The sequence below is a fragment of the Aspergillus foveolatus genome, assembly GCF_047715535.1.
Source record: "Aspergillus foveolatus strain CBS 279.81 unplaced genomic scaffold BDW70scaffold_63, whole genome shotgun sequence".
Taxonomy (NCBI): Eukaryota; Fungi; Ascomycota; class Eurotiomycetes; order Eurotiales; family Aspergillaceae; genus Aspergillus; species Aspergillus foveolatus.
The window spans coordinates 34,088-50,356 of NW_027396127.1; the positions used below are offsets into that span (position 1 = coordinate 34,088).

A 16,269-nucleotide genomic window follows, 5' to 3' on the forward strand; every position below is an offset into this window, starting at 1 on the left:
TATATGTGGCTGGCCGCTTCAGACGGTTTTTCTAAAAGCTGCCGGGGACTACCCAGCCTGTTGTACTGAAGTTGATCAGGCCACACTTCAGTCACAGAGTATACATCTGAGCCGAGTATACATCAACCGGGAACTAGAGTATCAGGTTGACAGTTTTGACGGCATTTAACATACGACTTAGATCACGTCACACGTCCTGACAAGGTACAGTTCAATAAACAAGAATCGAGATGCGTCTCTTGAAACGCTATGGAGACTTTGTACCTTGAACTAGGTCAACGTAATTGCATGTGAAAATTCGCCAATACGTCATACAAATTGCAACGTCCTGCCCTCCAGCACTTCAAAAAGCTTAGCTTTCTTTTTCTCTCAGATTGTTCTTCTATACCAATATCAAGCGAGAGTCGTATAATTCTCGCAGAGACTTATTACCTACCGTTGCCCACCTTGCATGCCATAATCACATGTAAATCCATCATGCCCAAGTCCAGCTCCCAGTCTTCTCTTTCGACCTTTGTCAGGCAACCTTTCCTTCAGACATTCACCTTCTTTTACGTGATATTTCAGAATATCATCAATTGGATCTTTGCACCTGGTCCTCCACCGTCAGGCCCAATTGCCAATAACCTTCCCAAAAAACGAGTGGCCATAATCGGGACCGGCTTGACTGGAGTGTCTTCAGCCGCACACTGCGTCGGTCATGGCTTCGACGTGCAGCTGTTTGAGAAGAGATCGAAGGAGAAAGGTCTAGGTGGTATTTGGAGTGTGAGTCTGCTTTGACGCCTTTAATTGCTTGCCTTCTAACGATGAATAGCGAGTCAATTCCACCTCGTCTCTCCAGATCCACAGCATTATGTACCGATTCCATCCGTCAGTTCACTACGACGCTGCTTATCCCACCCAGGAGGAAATTCGAGACCAGATTGTGGACCTATGGAAGCGTTATAAACTCGAGGATCGCACCGTCTTTGAGACTCCGGTCGAATCTGTCAAGCAGACTAGGACCGGAAAATGGATTATCAACAACGATGAAGAAAAATGGGGCTTGTTTGACGGTGTTGTCGCTTCTGTTGGAGTCTGCGGTGACCCCAAGATGATCTCCCTGCCGGATCAGGCGAACTTTAAGGGCTCAGTATACCATTCATCAGAGCTAGACGGGAAGCAGGTCAAAGGCAAGAAGGTGCTCATCATTGGCGGTGGCGCAAGCGCGATCGAGGCTCTTGAATTTGCTGTGAAGTCTGGTGCCTCTGAGATTGACGTTCTATCACGTTCCGACAAATGGATTATCCCGAGAAACGTTTGGGTCCAATCCCTTCTGGCAATGAACATTTTCGGGCAGGAGACATTCCTATCATGGATCCCCGAGAGTTTACTTCACAAGTTCTTCTACCGCGACCTGCAGGATATCGCCCCTTCCGGCGGTCTGTACACACAGACCCCAATGGCGAACAGCGAGCTCTTCGACCAAATTCGTGAAGGCAAGGCGCGCTGGTTGCGTGGTGACATCCTTTCTGTCAAGGAAGACGGCATCTTGTTCAACAAGCGTAGCAAGGGTGTCCCGCAAGGTGGTCCTGGCCGCGAAACCGTGATTCCAGGCGATGTGATCATCCAGGCAACTGGCTTCAAGCGTCCTTCTCTTGCTTTCCTTCCTGAAGATGCCTTTGAGGAGCCATACGGCCCGCCTAGTTGGTACCTTCAAGTTTTCCCTCCGTCGTACCCCAGCATTTGCGCCAACAACAGTACATATGTCAACGCAATCGGTACTGTTGGTAACATGCATATCGGCATCTATACTCGGTTTTTGCTCATGTTCCTTGTTGACCCCTTGTCGCGCCCTACCGAGGGCCGCATGAAGACTTGGATTGACTTTACCCGCTTTATGAAACGCCTATCTCCAGTTGGAGCATTCGACTTCTTTACCTATGCCGAGCTGATCTATTGGTTTGTCTTTGTCATTCTTGTCAACCCCTTTAGGTGGAAATGGGCACCTTTTGTCTTGTTCGGCATCGGGAGGGGTCTACCAGCGCAAGTTGTAAAGCAAGAGGAAGCTTTCCGCAATGCCCTAAGGAAGCAGCACGCAACCTAAACTGCCGAGGTTCCTAGAGAGGATATACTTCGAACGATGTCGACCAAGCTGATGAATCAAGGCTTTTGGGTAGTCCCCTTATGATCTGATTTCTCCAATATGTAATGAACCCTGTATGACGTACCATAGACTTAAGCCAAATGTGAATTATTTAAAGCCTACTCGAGCCCCCAGCTCATATATTCTTCAAATTCGATACATGATTGTTCAATGCATCAACAACACCCTCCCTTGCGCCGTTCGCGATGCGATAATGGTAGTCGAAAAACCCCCTCTCCTCTGCCCACATAACCGGCCATAACAAAAAGACGCCCATTATAGAAAACAGACTGGCAAACGTATGCCACATCAGAACAAGCATATGCCCTCCATATGGCACCACAAATTTGATAAACTCGGACGTTTGGTAAAAGTCCTCCTGCTTCCGAATATAATACTGCTTCTTGCCGCCTGCAGTTTCTTTTCTTCCATCACCTGGGTCTGTAGTGAGATCCAGAACCGTCACTAATGTTACCGGTGCAGTATGGAATGGAACGACCCAGATGGAAAATACTTGGTACATAGAGAGGTAGAGTTTGAGGTTGTCTTTATCGTATGCTATATATATTGTTAGCATTCATCTTGCCTAGGAAAATGGTGAATGGGTGGTTGCACAACGCAAACATACCAATAGAGCGGACCTCTAGGTCTATATGTGGCGACATAATCTTGTACCATTGGTATATTTTCTTTACGCCCCATCGGCTACCATTGTACTTCCAGATGCGGCAGAATGGATGGACAAACTCTGCATCGCGAGTGAAGAAGCGGTCAATTGTTTCTTCTTGGGTGGAAGGTGGGGATTGTGTGAGGAGGTGAACGACAGTTGAGATTTCGGCAACTGGGTTAGTAGATGTTAAAATGATGTTTTGTCAAACTCGAAAATCATGATGCTAGTAGTAGTGGGTGACGGATGGATGCAGTGTGCGCCCTGGACAGGGCTAGAACATATACTAGAGTGGGGACAAAGCAATAGGTAACTTACCTGGGTCTTCCATCGTTGTTTCTATGAATTTAATGACACCGGTGGTCTGGGGTAATCGGGGAGCTCGATGAGATTAAATAGAGATACGGGAGATGATGTCATGACGGTTAAATTCCACGTGAAAGGAGGACGGCTCCCAGGAACAGGACCGAGCTCTCGGTCCACGTCTAGGAACCGCATTGTACGTGACTGGAGGCACAGCTGAAGTTATGAAATTGGTTGTCTGACACCATTTGGCTGGCGTCAGAATCACAGCGCTGATGGAAAAGGGTAATCTATGGATAACACATAGAGCAAACGTACTCCAAATCGACTCAATACAATTGACTTTTGAGACAGCAAGGCACTATCGCTTCCAGGATTCAACTTTCTTCCTGCGCTTCTCAAAGATCTGACCAACTCCAACACCATCTCCGCGCTGCCCGTCTTCGGTGAGTTTGCGCTTCCGACTCCGCTCCAGCGCACTACTGCTTCCTTTGGCCCTTTTTGTGAGTCGTGTGATGCGATCTGCGCCCTCTGTGAGACCTTTCCATTCCTCGCCTCCGAATGTCCCTTCAGCACGACGAGCCGCCGCCTTCTTCGCACGTTCCTTCTTGCTTTCACCTGCCAAACGGACGAAGTTGGTTTCTTCGTAGCGAGTCCGCTCTGCCTCGTGCTCTCTCTCTTTCCTGCTCTTTGTGTGTCGGCCTCCCGAAACGATTGTGCTACCGATGCTAGGCTCAGCTATCGGCGCGGACGACATTTCAGCGCTCACAAACTCATCGATAACATTGGATCTGCGGATAGGTCGTTCCCTGCGCTCCTTACGTTCAGTAGTAGGCATTGCGGTAGGCATGATTTTCGGTGGTCGGTAGATGCCGTCGCTCGAAGCTTTTCGCGCAGTCTTGTCCGTCTTCGCCTCTGGCTCCATCTTCTTCGAGAACGCGGACATGTTGGGCCGATAAGCCATTTCGTCAATGTCTTCGTCCTCCTCGCTGTCGCTACCTTCTTCGCTGCGAGAATTGTCCGATGCAGATCCCTCGCTATCGCTCTCATCGCCGCCTTCAGGCTTGCTCGGCTTGGTGGCCTGAGAACTCTTTTCAGCTCTTTCCGCTTCTTCCGCTGCTTTGACGACTTTGTCCACTTGATACTTCAGCCTGCCTTCCAAAGGCCGGACTCCACGGTCCAGGTATGTACGAAGTTCGACTAATTTACTCGTCACTTGTGCTCGGATCGACTGGGAATCGTCGCATTTCTCATCTGAAGCATCATTTGAAGGCAGCTCCCTCAGTTGAAGGAGCATCAAAAAGACGAGATTTTGCAGATACGAGAGAAGCAATTCGCATTTGGTGTCGAGCAACGAAATGCCATCCTGCGGCGGTAGGATAGAAACTTCCGTAGGGGATTCGCGTTTAGTGCTTGGAAGCGACGTTCCGGTGGTGGAAAGAGATGTGGTGAGAGTCTCGAGTAGATCGGATATGTTTTGCAACTCAGGTTGCTGCTGCTGCGGCACTGCCGACGCCATTGCTGAGTTTGTCACTGCGTCTTGAGATTTCCTCACTTTTCCTCACTCCGCAGCTGATTCAAGGAAAAAAAAACTTGAGACTTATCTTATCGGCACGTGAGAGGGAAAACTGGTCACGTGCTCGGGGCTGATGCAGTTGTCCTTTTGCCGATGTGTCCGTTAGGCTTCTTGGTTCCAACAATAGCTCTCTGCACCATTCTTCTCCAGGCTCTTTCCCTTTTTCCCGCAGATAGTGGTGCTACTCTAAAGTGTATTCGATGAGCCTTGGTCTGTTAGAGTTGTGGCAGTTGTAGACTGTATGTCGACCAAACGCGATCCATCCCTAGACCGGGCCAAACACCAAATTTACTGTTCCAAGCTAATCGCGCCCTTTTGCTTCAGAGACACCGGCAATGCGGCTCAGCAGGCGGTTATCGCCGCTAACTTACCTACTCCTAACAGCACCTACGCTGTCCGCCGCCTTTTATCTTCCAGGTGTAGCGCCCACCTCGTATGATGAAGGCCAGCCCGTACCCCTCTACGTGAACCACCTTACCCCCGGCATAGCACAACAGGACGATCAGGTGCATTCCGTATTCTCGTACGACTACTATCATCCAGAGTTCCATTTTTGCATCCCCGAAGATGGCCCGAAGGATGTCCGTGAGTCGCTTGGAAGCATTCTCTTTGGGGACAGAATCCAGACGTCGCCGTTCGAGCTGAAGATGGGCAAGAACGAGACCTGCAAAGCGGCTTGCAAGGAGGTCGTGTTTGACTCTCGGAGCGCCAAGTTCACCGACCGGATGATAGCGCAGGGTTACAACATCAACTGGCTGGTAGATGGGTTGCCGGCCGCGCAACAGAATCCTGGAACCGAGCCTCAGGCTTACACTCCTGGCTTCGCTCTCGGTGAGCTGGACGAGAGCGAAAAGGCTGTTTTGCACAATCATTTCGATATTTTAGTCGACTATCATCCGGTCAAGGTTGGAGACAAGGAGAAGTATCGAGTCATTGGTGTCCTAGTCCAACCAAGTTCCCGACGTGGCTCGCATGTCTCTGAGGATGGGACACCCATTTGCAATGAGGAAGGACCGATCTATCTGGATGAGGAGGCAGATACCACGGTGGCTTGGACTTACAGTGTAAGCTGGCGAGAATCGTCTACTCCATGGGCAACCCGATGGGACAAGTACCTGAAGGTTCAGTACCCGAAAATCCACTGGTTTTCCCTTGTGAACGCCGCCGTGTTTGTTATCTTTCTTGTTGGGATGGTTAGCATGATCCTTGTTCGCGCTCTCAAGAAGGATATTGCTCGATATAACCGTCTGGACTCATTTAACCTAGATGATCTGGATGGAACGTCAGCTGCTGTGGAGGACGGCATCCAAGAGGACTCAGGCTGGAAGCTGGTGCATGGGGACGTTTTCCGTTGTCCGAAGTCTCCTTTGCTTCTCAGCGTTCTAGTTGGCAATGGAGCTCAGCTTTTCATGATGACCGGCGCCACTGTCGGTACGTTTTACCCTACCCAGTAGTTCTATGTTTGGGCTAACGTTGGCTTAGTTTTTGCGATGTTTGGCTTGTTGTCACCAGCGAACCGAGGTTTTCTAGCCACCGCCATCTTGATTATATACACTCTTTTTGGTTTCATTGGCGGCTACGTCTCAGCTAGGGTTTATAAAGCGTTTGGTGGTGAATCCTGGAAGCGCAACATTATCATGACCCCGGTACTGGTTCCGGCGTTTATTTTCAGCGTCTTCTTTCTGCTCAACCTGTTTGTTTGGGCCAAGGGCTCAAGTGGCGCGGTGCCGTTTGGCACAATGCTTGCCCTTGTGCTGATATGGTTCGTCATCAGTGTACCGCTGAGTGTTGCCGGTAGTTGGATTGGTTTCAAGCAGCCGGTACGGTCTTTCCACGGCAAATACTGTCATACTTTCTTTCTAACCATCTCATAGGCTATTGAAGGACCTACGAAGACCAATCAGATTCCTAGGCAGATCCCGCCCATGACTGGTAGTCTCAAAACAATCCCTTCGCTATTTCTTACCGGCATACTTCCTTTCGGCGCTATTTTCGTGGAGCTTTACTTCATCATGACTTCTCTCTGGACCAACAAGATTTACTACATGTTCGGCTTCCTGTTTTTGTGTTACGGATTGATGGTCGTTACCACCGCTGCTACAACGGTTTTGCTGGTATACTTCCTCCTCTGCGCTGAGAACTATAGGTGGCACTGGAGGGCGTTTGCGGGTGCAGGAATGACTGGAGTGTATGTCTTCCTTAACGCGCTTCTCTTCTGGGCGACCAGGGTTAGCTTTGGTGGCCTCATTGGAGCTGTACTTTATGTGGGTTATTCTGCCTTGATCGGGTTTGTTGTCTTCATCCTTACAGGTAAGTTTCTACCCTACCCGACTTGGGTCGGCCTGCTTATCAATTCTCGCAATTAGGCTCTATTGGTTTCTTTGCCAGTTGGCTCTTTATACAGCGAATTTATCGCTCTATCAAGGTCGACTGAGTGCTCCACTTTGATCATGCAGTGGCGCAAGAGGTACGTCTTGGCCCGTGGTTTGCTGAATCTCCTTGACAGGGTTCTTTGAGCGTTTCTTTCCGCGTCTTTCTGCCTTTCCGTCGTATTCTTAGTTGGTGTTTGCCGCGCCCTGTATATAAATCGGGTGAAAAATGGCGTTCGAGAATAGTTGAGACTGGATAGGATCTGTACAGTACGTAACAATATTGATAGCAAATGGCTTCTGGATCGTACTTTGTGCTACCAGCTTGTCCTTCATCTTCAAGTCTAGAGCCGCCGATTATGTAACCTTTGAGTCGCCAGCCTCAAAAAATTAGAGCAGACTGATTGAGTTACTTGCCAAGGAGTTGTTAGCGTTGGCTATGGTACTGGCGATGCGATGCGATCGATGGAACGTTCTGTGGGAGGCTGTGCCAAGGCTCCGGGGGTTCTGGGCCTCCCAGGGAACTTTTCGTCGTGTTGTTCCATCGCCTCAAACTACATCCGTTCGTTGCAAGACAATTTCCTTTACGTTTGCTATTTCTATCTCAAGTCGTCATATCGTGTTTGTCGCTTTGTTTCGCTTTGTTCCACCGTGCAGCTCCGCTTGCTTTAGCCTCTCGCCCCAGTTTCTGCCCCTCCGACACCCGAGCGGCTGGTGCACGATCTTATCAATCCAGACTCCCTTACCCCGCGGCTTCCGCGTTTCTGCTGCCAACTCAAAAACATTGTCGCATGAGAAACCGTGAGCCTTAGTGAGTCCGGACCAGTCTCACCACGCTACTTACATCATCCCTGGATCGGCGCGTCTTAAGAATCGGTATTTATCATGGGCAAGTCGTAAGTTCTCTTTCTCCGGGTTGCTCGTTCACCGTCTCCCCGTTCCCCATATCTTCCAGGCAGCAGGCTTGCCAACATCTTGTGGGGAATCCAGTGGCATCCGCAGCCAGAAATAGCTCAATCTTTTCTTGCTACCTGGACGGCCTTGTATTGAGCTAGCTCGGCTAACCATTCCATTGCCCCAGACAGTCAAAACTATCTCCAACCCAGCTCGAGGAGCTCCAAAAGGCGACGCATTTCGATAAGAAAGAACTGCAACAATGGTATAAAGGTACGTTTGGCTCTGGAGCGTGGCAAATCTGCTCGAAATCAATTTTATGTGTTGAAAGACTGCTGCTGACATACGTCATATCAGGATTTCTGAAGGACTGCCCGTCGGGGCAATTGACAAAGGAGGAGTTCCAGGATATCTACCGAAAATTCTTTCCCTTTGGTGATCCCTCTTCATTTGCGAATTATGTCTTCCGGGTCTTCGATTCAGATAATAGCGGCATGATCGATTTCAAAGAGTTCATATGCGCCCTGTCGGTCACCTCACGTGGGAGAATGGAGGACAAGTTGGACTGGGCTTTCCAGCTCTACGACATTGATGGCGATGGAAAGATTACGTACGATGAGATGCTGGCCATTGTCGAGGCGATTTACAAGATGGTGCGTTCACCCCTGAACACCGCAGGGCGCTTGCTGACGTGTGATTCTAGGTCGGTTCAATGGTGAAGCTCCCGGAGGACGAGGACACACCGGAGAAACGAGTGCGCAAGATCTTTCGCATGATGGACAAGGATGAGAACGGCAGCCTCGACATGGAAGAGTTCAAAGAAGGGAGCAAGCGTGACGAAACAATCGTCAGCGCATTGTCGCTATACGACGGGCTGGTATGATTGCTTTTCTCCGGACAGTTCCATTGCTTTAGGATGGCGATCTCTTGTCTTTTATTGGCGAACTCGGCGCTCATATCTATGATCTTTTCGTTTTCCATATGAGTTTCTTATCTTCTCAACGTTCATTCTGTATCTTCAGGATTCCTGCTTTCCCCACCTGTTCACAATTCGCCAGATTTTGATTGGTACATACTCCACCTGGGCAGATGTCCGATATATCTGATGTAGTTCTACTCTGTGCGGCTTAGCCGTTACGATACTTTGTGTGAGAAAGAATAGGATAAATTTGGCGGCAGTGTCCGCACTGTGATGGTCATCCTACTCTGTATGGGTGAAGCGATGTGATCGGTATTAAGGGATGGCATGGGGTGCTTGCACCCCTGTGGCGATCGTGCAACCTGAAAACCTGCACTTCTGCAGACATCCCAGGCTTCAGCTTTCTTTTTCTAGGTACGGCCCGACGTGTCTTGGTCGTCATCTTACGCTGTTATTATATCCCATCTTACCTATAGACTGTTCAAATATCGAACCTGAATAGAGTCAGTCCTGCGAAGTTGGTCTCAGTGGCCGGGGTTTTTCTCCGGTTCTTTCGGTGATAGACCAAGGCGATAAGACTGTGCCTTGGTTCCCCTGTGACTGGGAGACTACCCAACACCATCGACGGCTTTTGAACTGGTGATCGCACACACTGCAACCAGCTAAGGATAATCGACGATCAAACTCAAATAGTCAGCCTGCTGTTGGTCCTGGCTTGTTCTTTCTGCTTGAAGTGCAGAATTGACCCCGGATGGTGCCCGAATGATCGTCGTGGGCTGCTGCTCCACCGCTTGCAACCTTCACGGCTTGGACTCTCACTCTCACTCTCACCCTCAGCCCTCTGACAAGTGGCCAGTACCACGCCGGCCCGTCCAGAGAACCATATACATATACCGCATCTGGTCCCTCCCACGTCCACTTCCCTCTCACGCACAACTTGGGCCTTTCTCTCCCGAAAGTGCGCCTCGATGTTGCTGCGCCCGCTGGTCTAATCTGGCTGCGCTCCTCCTTCCGGTCTGTGACCAGCATGGTCAGAGTGTCGCGCGGCTGTCAGTCCTGCGTTGACGCTAAGCTTCAGGTCAGTGATTGAGTCTTTCTCAGCTGCATACGGGGGGTCGAGATGGTGTGACGTGCTCTCGTCGTGTGACGGCCTCAATCTTCACCCCATAAGCTTCCCCGCCATCTATCACTCTTTCCCCTTCACCGGTTTCTTTATCTTCAGACACTGCGCTCTACGTAGGGATTCGGAGCCAAATATATCCTTATCATGGCGTCTAACCTTCTTTCTAGTGCAATGGCAGGTTTCCATGTTCACGATGTCAAGCCCTGAGAATCTCTTGTACGATCAGTCACCGGGTGTTCAAATTTCGAGATGAAGCTCCAGCTCTGCGCCAACGTTATCAGTCAACACCGTCGCCCTCTCCATCGAAATCCCCATCGCCTACCGAATCCCCTGAACAATGCCTTCAAAAGCGACAAAGCGGCGAGCAGGTTGTACTGCCGTCGCGGCCTTTCCCTCGAACTTCACCCCGGGCTGAGTACAGACCTGTACCGCTTCTGGCCTTGGACGGTTATATCAACCCATCGTTAAGCGTCACGGCTGTCAATTCCCAGCAGGCTCAGGTTTTCACTAACTACGTCCTTGCTTCGTTTCCATGCTTCTTCCGGTGTACAGAAACACGAGTCCCTGTCAATTGGGTGGAATATGTTGATCAAAGGGGAGGCTCGATGAACTCTTGCTTCGACTGGGCCGTACGAGCATGTACATCTGCATATCTGGGCTCGCTTCACAACGATCAGCGATATTTGGTTGCTTCGCGGAGCTTATACCACCGTGCTCTTCGCCGCCTCGGCAATCTATTATCAAGCGAAAAAACCGCCAAGTCGGATGAGGTTCTAGCGTCGGCGATCGTATTGGCCGTTTTCGAAAAACATAACTGCAGCATCCCGGATGCTTGGCTGCGACATGCCGCCGGGATCCGGACACTGATGAAGCTTCGTGGGCCGAAAGCGCATCTGGAGGGCTTTGGTCGCGCGATGTACATTGTATATCGAAACTTTCTCATTACGGCGGCTTTGGTTGAAGGCGAAGCTTGCTTTCTGGAAGAGCCTGAGTGGCAGGCACTCAACGAGGAGATTGCCGCCAGTGATGCCAAGCTACCGACTTCTTCGCTGTATACGGACGTGGTCGAGAGAGGATTTCTCTCAGTAATTAAGATTCCGGGACTCGTGAAACGAACACGCGAACTCCAGTGTCTTTCATTGAAGAAGAGGGCGGAAGTTCAACCGGCACTCCTCCACGATGTGCAGGCAACTCGAGCGGGACTTCGAGGCATATACACGGAATTTGGAGTTGCAATATCAATGCTTCGCTCAGGCCAGGACGAAAACGATACCTTCGTGGGCCCTGTCCCGAATTTCTTCTTCGAAGGCTACTCTTCTCTTTTTGCCCGAGGCGTCCGCTTAGGTTTATTGATCCTCAACTACTTGATCGTGATAATAGATCCCAAGCAACGAGCAACAATCGACTCCGAGAACTTCATGCTTCTTAATGACATGACCCGCAGCCAGCGAAGTACGCATCCCGCCCTCGAATTCAAGCTTCCGCTTACGCCTCCCAAATCTCCTGGCCGTCCAGGTTTAGTCGTGCGGTCGCTGATCACAGAAGAAACGCGGGAACCACCGACAACCGACTGGATGGATCGCATTACTAGCACGATGGGGCTCGAGGCTGTACACGTCAGTCTGGTCGGGTGATCCGAGTGGATATCTCCAGTTTCGCACACAGCTTACGCATGCGGAAAGCTGAAGTTGGTTGGTTTGCAGACAAGTACTTGGTTTATGGTTATTATCTTTGCCCTTGTTTTCCATCCAGTCATCCTAAACTATTTGTCGTTGGGTGATTGGCATTCATTGCTTTTCTTCTCTCCGCCTTCTCAGGGCACTACCGACTTGTTTTCTCCCTTCTTGTACTACATTTTTTTTTTCCCTTTCTTTTTTCTTTGATTTGATACCCATATATGGAGTGATGATGGAGTTTCTGAGGTTTCCCAGATTGGAGGTTCAGCCGGAAAACTGGGTCTGAATTATTTGGATATATATATCTATCTTCTACCACGGATGTACGAACATAACACGTCCAACGCACACGAATTGAATGATGGCAGCATCATGTGTCTTCGATGGCCGCTAGTTTTTGGAGCTTGTACTGAGCATTTGAAACGTTCTCTACCTGGTGAGACTACATGTCAATTACGCTTGGGGTTAGATATGCGAGTACTTCAAGCAATGTGTTATATCTAGCTTCGTACATAATGACCTGAAAGGAATCAATCCGTACTTCGTAAAAGTGTAGATCCTTGAAGAAACGTTGATCTAGGTTGGCGGTTCTCGATGGGAACGAAAGACATCAAAATAACTACGTATCAACGACCCCAGAACCATTAGCAACCTATAAAAAAAAAAAAGGGGTAATAACATTGAAAGCAAATGGATATAACATCCGAAAGAAAAATAACCGCGCCTCTGCGGTCCGCGATCTAGGCAGTAGGTAGCCCCAAAGAAAGCATAACAGGCATACATAGATAGCATAGGATATCCCCGCCATTCCGGTTTAAAGAAGCGCCAATCGATCAGTAACCCTCACTAGGCAGAAGAAAAGGAAATGGAAAAAAAAACGGAAATAACACATCAGCGTTTGAGGTGCAGAGAGAGTACTCCATCTAAATATCTGCAGGAAGAGGATAAAATAGACAGCAAAAGAGGAAAATTCGTGGATCATCGTCTATCAAAAAACCAACTTGTGCGCTTGGTGCCTGTATCCTGGGACTGGACGGCCGCGACAGGTTCGTTGCCTCCGCCGCCGCCGCGGAGAGGCTTAGCGATTCGGGAGCCAGCGAAGCTGAAGCCGCCGTTGCTGTCCATTCCGGGAAGACCTTTCGTTGAGCCTTGTTTGGCGGCCTCAAGGCGCTCTTTGACGGCTGTGAGTTGGGCTTCAAAGCTGTTGTTGGGAGTGGACGTCAGTATATTTTTCGCTTGAGAAGGGACCTTATAAGAGGGGGGCTGCTCTTGGATTTCCATATAAGGAATCTCCTGGGAGTAAATGGTGCAGGCGTACCGATGGTTGGCTTGGGTGAGTTTCTCTTGGCTCTCCTGGAGCAGGGCTTCCAAGCTTGATATCCGCTCGTTCCGGGCGATGAGTTTGCGCTCTGCGATGGCGACCTCTTTCTTTAGGCTGCTGTTCTGCTCCACGAGCTGTCGCTGGACGTGAGTGAGTTGTTCAAGGTTGCGTTCCAAGAACGCCATCTTCTTCTGTTGGGCTCGGTTGTTCGATGAGCGGAGCACGTTGTTGTACTGCTCTCGGGCGTCGTCGAGCGAAATCTCAAGCTCAACCACTCGCTCGCAGCGGTTCTGCAAGTCACGCATTAAGGACTTCTTCATCGCATCGAACTCGGCAATCTGCTGTTGTAGGCTCTTGCTGGCAGCGCCGTTGGTGGGCCCTCGTGATTGCGAATCAGCAAGGGATTGCTGCAGTTTGGTGAGTTCCTCATCCTTACGCGCCAGTTGCTGCTGCAGTTCGGAAGCGGCCGCTAGCTCGACGTCCTTTCTGGCTATATACACCTTCTCTAATCGTTCCTTGATCTCTGCCAAATCTTCCTCTCCCAGGTTGCGGGCCAGAAGACTCTCATAGTCCTGCTCGAGATTAGCCAGCTTCTGCTCCAGTTCCATTCTGCGGCTGTCCTGCAGCACGTTCAGTTCGCTCCGATCATTCATGGTGAGTTCCGCCTGTCGGATGAAGCCTTGCGTCTCTAAAAGACTGGCTCGGAGTTCCAGAAGATCGTCTGGTGCGATCACCTCTCCTGCCTCGGCAACCTGGTGCAAGGAATCAACGCGTTGGATAAGATTCTGAAGCTTCCGCTCGTTGTCGGAAAACACTTCTCCGCCGAGATCGAAGCCAGCCATCATTTTGGCCATCTTCTCAGCCTTTTTCTTCTCCTTCTCGTCAAGCGCTGCTGTGGTCTCCTTCGCCTTCATACGCACGTCGAGGAGTTGTTGTTTCACCTCGTCTAGCTCTGCTGTCAACTCTGAGTTGGCTTCCCGGAGACTATCCATGGTTATAGCAGCTTCCTTGCTTTCGTAGGATACTTTCTCGAGATGCATCCTTAGCTCATTGACTTCGGCATTGAGCTTCTCGTTGTCCTTGCCCGATCGTGCTGAATTCTCCTTGAGGGTCCTCAGTTCGTCCCTAGCCTCACGCAGGCCCCTTTCAATGGTTGCAATATGGGATTCCTTTTCTGCTATCTGGTCTTGAAGTTCGTTCTCGCGTCTGAGAAACTCCTCCCTCTCATCTTTCTCAAGAACGATGCTGGGCGTGCTAGAGCGATCGCCGATGCGTGAATCTGGTCGTGGAGTTTCGGACCGGGAGACATCATGGAGACGAGATGGAGTACTGGGCCGAGGGCCGCGCGCCTCAGCCTTTGCGGCGCCTACGGCTTCAACGTTTCTGGCTGGGGTCCATTTTTCCTTAGGCACGGTGTCACCAGTGCGCCAAATAGAGACTTCGGATTCCAGTGCGGAAATGTAGTTTTCAAAATTTGTCACTTGGTTCTGCGCTCGGCGGAGTAACTGTTTGAGCTCAGCAGGACTCAATTCAGCATTGACCTTCGCCTTGTTCTTAATAGCCTTAGCTCGTACACCAAACCGCAGGGTTGAGACAGTTTCGGCGTCATTGTAGCTGCTGGGAGAACAGTTGATGATCAGGGTGGTCCTCGAGTTACCTCCCAAACTTTCTTGCAGAATCCGTGTGAGTTTTGAGTCCCGGTAAGGTATATGGGTTGACTTTCCGTCGGTAAGTGCGTTGATAACCATTCCGAGAGCACTCAAACTCTTGTTGATCTTCTTCGCTTCCTCGAGAGTCTGACCGCTAGCACCAGTTTTGCCGACCTTCTCACTACCTGCTAAATCAACCAAAAACAGCTGACCACTCTTCGCAGAGCCAGTTTCTAGGTTCTTTTGAGTCACCGTGATGACAAATATGGAATGTGATCTGGATGATTCCTGGTTCATATTGGTCGCAGCAACCGCTCTCGCATTTCCGCCACGTCGCATGACTTCGTAAACTTCCTGTACGCTAGAGACGTAAACCTCAAGCAGACCTTTGACATAAACACCTCTTGACTTCTCTTCATGCACGGGTAGGTTGTCGTTCTGCGGCACCAATAGATCACGAATACGCTCCATATAAATTTCCATGTAGCTAACACGGACGGTGTACTCAATATTGCTCGGACTCGTAAGGATACTGGCGAAAATCTGCTCGACAATACGCGGAATGATACCCTTGCCCACTTCGTCGTCAATGTCGGAACCCATCATAGTATACGATTTTCCTGCACCGGTTTGACCGTAAGCAAAAACGGTTCCGTTGTAGCCATTCAAAATATCATCCACAGTTGGCGCAATCGAGTAGTTGAATACATCCGTTTGTTTTGAGTCCATCGGAAACACACGATCGAAGGTAAAAGACCCGGAGGCCTCTTTTGACTGTTATTGTGCTTCAGAAACTTCTCATGCCAGATACGTAGTGTTGTGCTCCAGGCGTTGACCAACTCACGTTTATAGAGCATGTCTCCTCATTCTCAAATTCGACGATGGGCTGGCCCCCGGACGCAAGCTCGACCTTGTTTTGAGGTCGGAACCTCGCAACCACTGGCAAAATATCAGATTTGGGCGAGATATTACTTGAACGATTTGGGTGTGGGGGTTACGCACCCTTGATGGTGTTGGAGGGGTTGGAGGTAGAGGACCTGTCATTCCGGATGTATCAGTTTTACATCCGATAATAGCGGTGCGGTGAACCGAAGAAGAACTTACGCCATGTTTCGCACTGTCCGAGGGACTGGACGGGTATCGGAAGGGAGGTAGGGACACGCGAGGCCCCGATGCGAGGGGAGTGTATTTGTGAGGTCGTTCAGACCGACAAGAGATACGGAGCTGTTTGGAGACTCAGATTGGCGGGCAGCGTGTTTTGGGTCAGGGGTCCACGTGCGGACGGAACAATATAGTGTGCGGGCGTTGCAGGAACACCTGGAGGTGGAGGGGATCCTGAGAGACGGGGAGCCCAAGCGAGTCTGGATAATTTATGGGACTCAATTCGAGAAGTTTTTGGGCGGAGAGGCCACGGACGTTCAGAAAGCCTGTGTTCTTCAACGGTGTGGTCAAGGAGACCGCGCTGGTTATTTTGACACCATCGTTAGAGCCATGCTTGGCGCCCCTCCACCCGCATCACGTCCACTACTACGCAATGTGGAATGCTGCGACCTACCTAGACACTCCGTACGTGGGCGTTTTCTTGGTAGCTTACTCAAGGCTCAAGACATTACCCGTTCAAGGACGGCACATTCCGACTGGTCATCC

The 16,269-nt window shown here is 50.2% G+C and overlaps 7 protein-coding genes across 7 annotated transcripts; 4 read left to right on the forward strand and 3 right to left on the reverse strand.

Moving 5' to 3' along the window:
• The first annotated feature begins 159 nt into the window (after positions 1-159).
• BDW70DRAFT_142715 (uncharacterized protein) lies at positions 160-2,247 on the forward strand. Its single transcript, XM_073737975.1, has 2 exons — positions 160-765; positions 815-2,247. The coding sequence occupies exons 1-2, from the start codon at positions 478-480 to the stop codon at positions 2,084-2,086; spliced, it is 1,560 nt and encodes a 519-aa protein (XP_073592645.1). The 5' UTR covers positions 160-477; the 3' UTR covers positions 2,087-2,247.
• BDW70DRAFT_142717 (uncharacterized protein) lies at positions 2,236-3,162 on the reverse strand. The gene is made up of 3 exons (XM_073737976.1): positions 3,111-3,162; positions 2,754-2,966; positions 2,236-2,683 (listed from the first exon to the last, which is right to left on the reverse strand). Exons 1-3 carry the CDS (start codon positions 3,121-3,123, stop codon positions 2,262-2,264), a joined length of 648 nt encoding a protein of 215 aa, XP_073592646.1. The 5' UTR covers positions 3,124-3,162; the 3' UTR covers positions 2,236-2,261.
• A 128-nt stretch (positions 3,163-3,290) lies between these two features.
• Positions 3,291-4,809, reverse strand: lcp5 (small subunit rRNA maturation protein LCP5). Its single transcript, XM_073737977.1, has one exon. The coding sequence runs from the start codon at positions 4,612-4,614 to the stop codon at positions 3,457-3,459; it is 1,158 nt and encodes a 385-aa protein (XP_073592647.1). The 5' UTR covers positions 4,615-4,809; the 3' UTR covers positions 3,291-3,456.
• Positions 4,798-7,388, forward strand: BDW70DRAFT_142720 (transmembrane 9 family protein). The gene is made up of 5 exons (XM_073737978.1): positions 4,798-4,910; positions 4,996-6,102; positions 6,154-6,491; positions 6,546-6,981; positions 7,038-7,388. The coding sequence occupies exons 2-5, from the start codon at positions 5,007-5,009 to the stop codon at positions 7,103-7,105; spliced, it is 1,938 nt and encodes a 645-aa protein (XP_073592648.1). The 5' UTR covers positions 4,798-4,910; positions 4,996-5,006; the 3' UTR covers positions 7,106-7,388.
• Positions 7,389-7,593: 205 nt separating this feature from the next.
• BDW70DRAFT_142721 (EF-hand domain-containing protein) lies at positions 7,594-9,127 on the forward strand. The gene is made up of 4 exons (XM_073737979.1): positions 7,594-7,936; positions 8,122-8,207; positions 8,292-8,587; positions 8,638-9,127. Exons 1-4 carry the CDS (start codon positions 7,926-7,928, stop codon positions 8,815-8,817), a joined length of 573 nt encoding a protein of 190 aa, XP_073592649.1. The 5' UTR covers positions 7,594-7,925; the 3' UTR covers positions 8,818-9,127.
• Positions 9,128-9,246: 119 nt separating this feature from the next.
• BDW70DRAFT_142723 (uncharacterized protein) lies at positions 9,247-12,156 on the forward strand. The gene is made up of 2 exons (XM_073737980.1): positions 9,247-9,931; positions 10,144-12,156. The coding sequence occupies exons 1-2, from the start codon at positions 9,881-9,883 to the stop codon at positions 11,608-11,610; spliced, it is 1,518 nt and encodes a 505-aa protein (XP_073592650.1). The 5' UTR covers positions 9,247-9,880; the 3' UTR covers positions 11,611-12,156.
• Positions 12,157-12,349: 193 nt separating this feature from the next.
• On the reverse strand, positions 12,350-16,042 carry BDW70DRAFT_142725 (putative kinesin family protein (KinA)). Its single transcript, XM_073737981.1, has 5 exons — positions 15,727-16,042; positions 15,625-15,659; positions 15,467-15,561; positions 12,971-15,396; positions 12,350-12,853 (listed from the first exon to the last, which is right to left on the reverse strand). The coding sequence occupies exons 1-5, from the start codon at positions 15,729-15,731 to the stop codon at positions 12,631-12,633; spliced, it is 2,784 nt and encodes a 927-aa protein (XP_073592651.1). The 5' UTR covers positions 15,732-16,042; the 3' UTR covers positions 12,350-12,630.
• Between the last annotated feature and the right edge of the window lie 227 nt (positions 16,043-16,269).

What these genes read in the sequence shown, in the direction of transcription:
- BDW70DRAFT_142715 (XM_073737975.1), top strand. Translation starts at nt 478, where the DNA reads ATGCCCAAGTCCAGCTCCCAGTCTTCTCTTTCGACCTTTGTCAGGCAA. An exon ending in GTCTAGGTGGTATTTGGAGT is followed by an intron (nt 766 to 814) that starts GTGAGTCTGCTT and finishes AACGATGAATAG; the next exon opens with CGAGTCAATTCCACCTCGTC.
- BDW70DRAFT_142717 (XM_073737976.1), bottom strand. An exon ending in CCTAGAGGTCCGCTCTATTG is followed by an intron (nt 2,684 to 2,753) that starts GTATGTTTGCGT and finishes CAATATATATAG; the next exon opens with CATACGATAAAGACAACCTC.
- lcp5 (XM_073737977.1), bottom strand. Translation starts at nt 4,614, where the DNA reads ATGGCGTCGGCAGTGCCGCAGCAGCAGCAACCTGAGTTGCAAAACATA.
- BDW70DRAFT_142720 (XM_073737978.1), top strand. Translation starts at nt 5,007, where the DNA reads ATGCGGCTCAGCAGGCGGTTATCGCCGCTAACTTACCTACTCCTAACA. An exon ending in GATGACCGGCGCCACTGTCG is followed by an intron (nt 6,103 to 6,153) that starts GTACGTTTTACC and finishes ACGTTGGCTTAG; the next exon opens with TTTTTGCGATGTTTGGCTTG. An exon ending in GGATTGGTTTCAAGCAGCCG is followed by an intron (nt 6,492 to 6,545) that starts GTACGGTCTTTC and finishes ACCATCTCATAG; the next exon opens with GCTATTGAAGGACCTACGAA.
- BDW70DRAFT_142721 (XM_073737979.1), top strand. An exon ending in ACTGCAACAATGGTATAAAG is followed by an intron (nt 8,208 to 8,291) that starts GTACGTTTGGCT and finishes ACGTCATATCAG; the next exon opens with GATTTCTGAAGGACTGCCCG. An exon ending in TCGAGGCGATTTACAAGATG is followed by an intron (nt 8,588 to 8,637) that starts GTGCGTTCACCC and finishes GTGTGATTCTAG; the next exon opens with GTCGGTTCAATGGTGAAGCT.
- BDW70DRAFT_142723 (XM_073737980.1), top strand. Translation starts at nt 9,881, where the DNA reads ATGGTCAGAGTGTCGCGCGGCTGTCAGTCCTGCGTTGACGCTAAGCTT. An exon ending in GCGTTGACGCTAAGCTTCAG is followed by an intron (nt 9,932 to 10,143) that starts GTCAGTGATTGA and finishes CCTTCTTTCTAG; the next exon opens with TGCAATGGCAGGTTTCCATG.
- BDW70DRAFT_142725 (XM_073737981.1), bottom strand. An exon ending in AGGAGACATGCTCTATAAAC is followed by an intron (nt 15,397 to 15,466) that starts GTGAGTTGGTCA and finishes GCACAATAACAG; the next exon opens with TCAAAAGAGGCCTCCGGGTC. An exon ending in CTCACCCAAGCCAACCATCG is followed by an intron (nt 12,854 to 12,970) that starts GTACGCCTGCAC and finishes TCCCAACAACAG; the next exon opens with CTTTGAAGCCCAACTCACAG.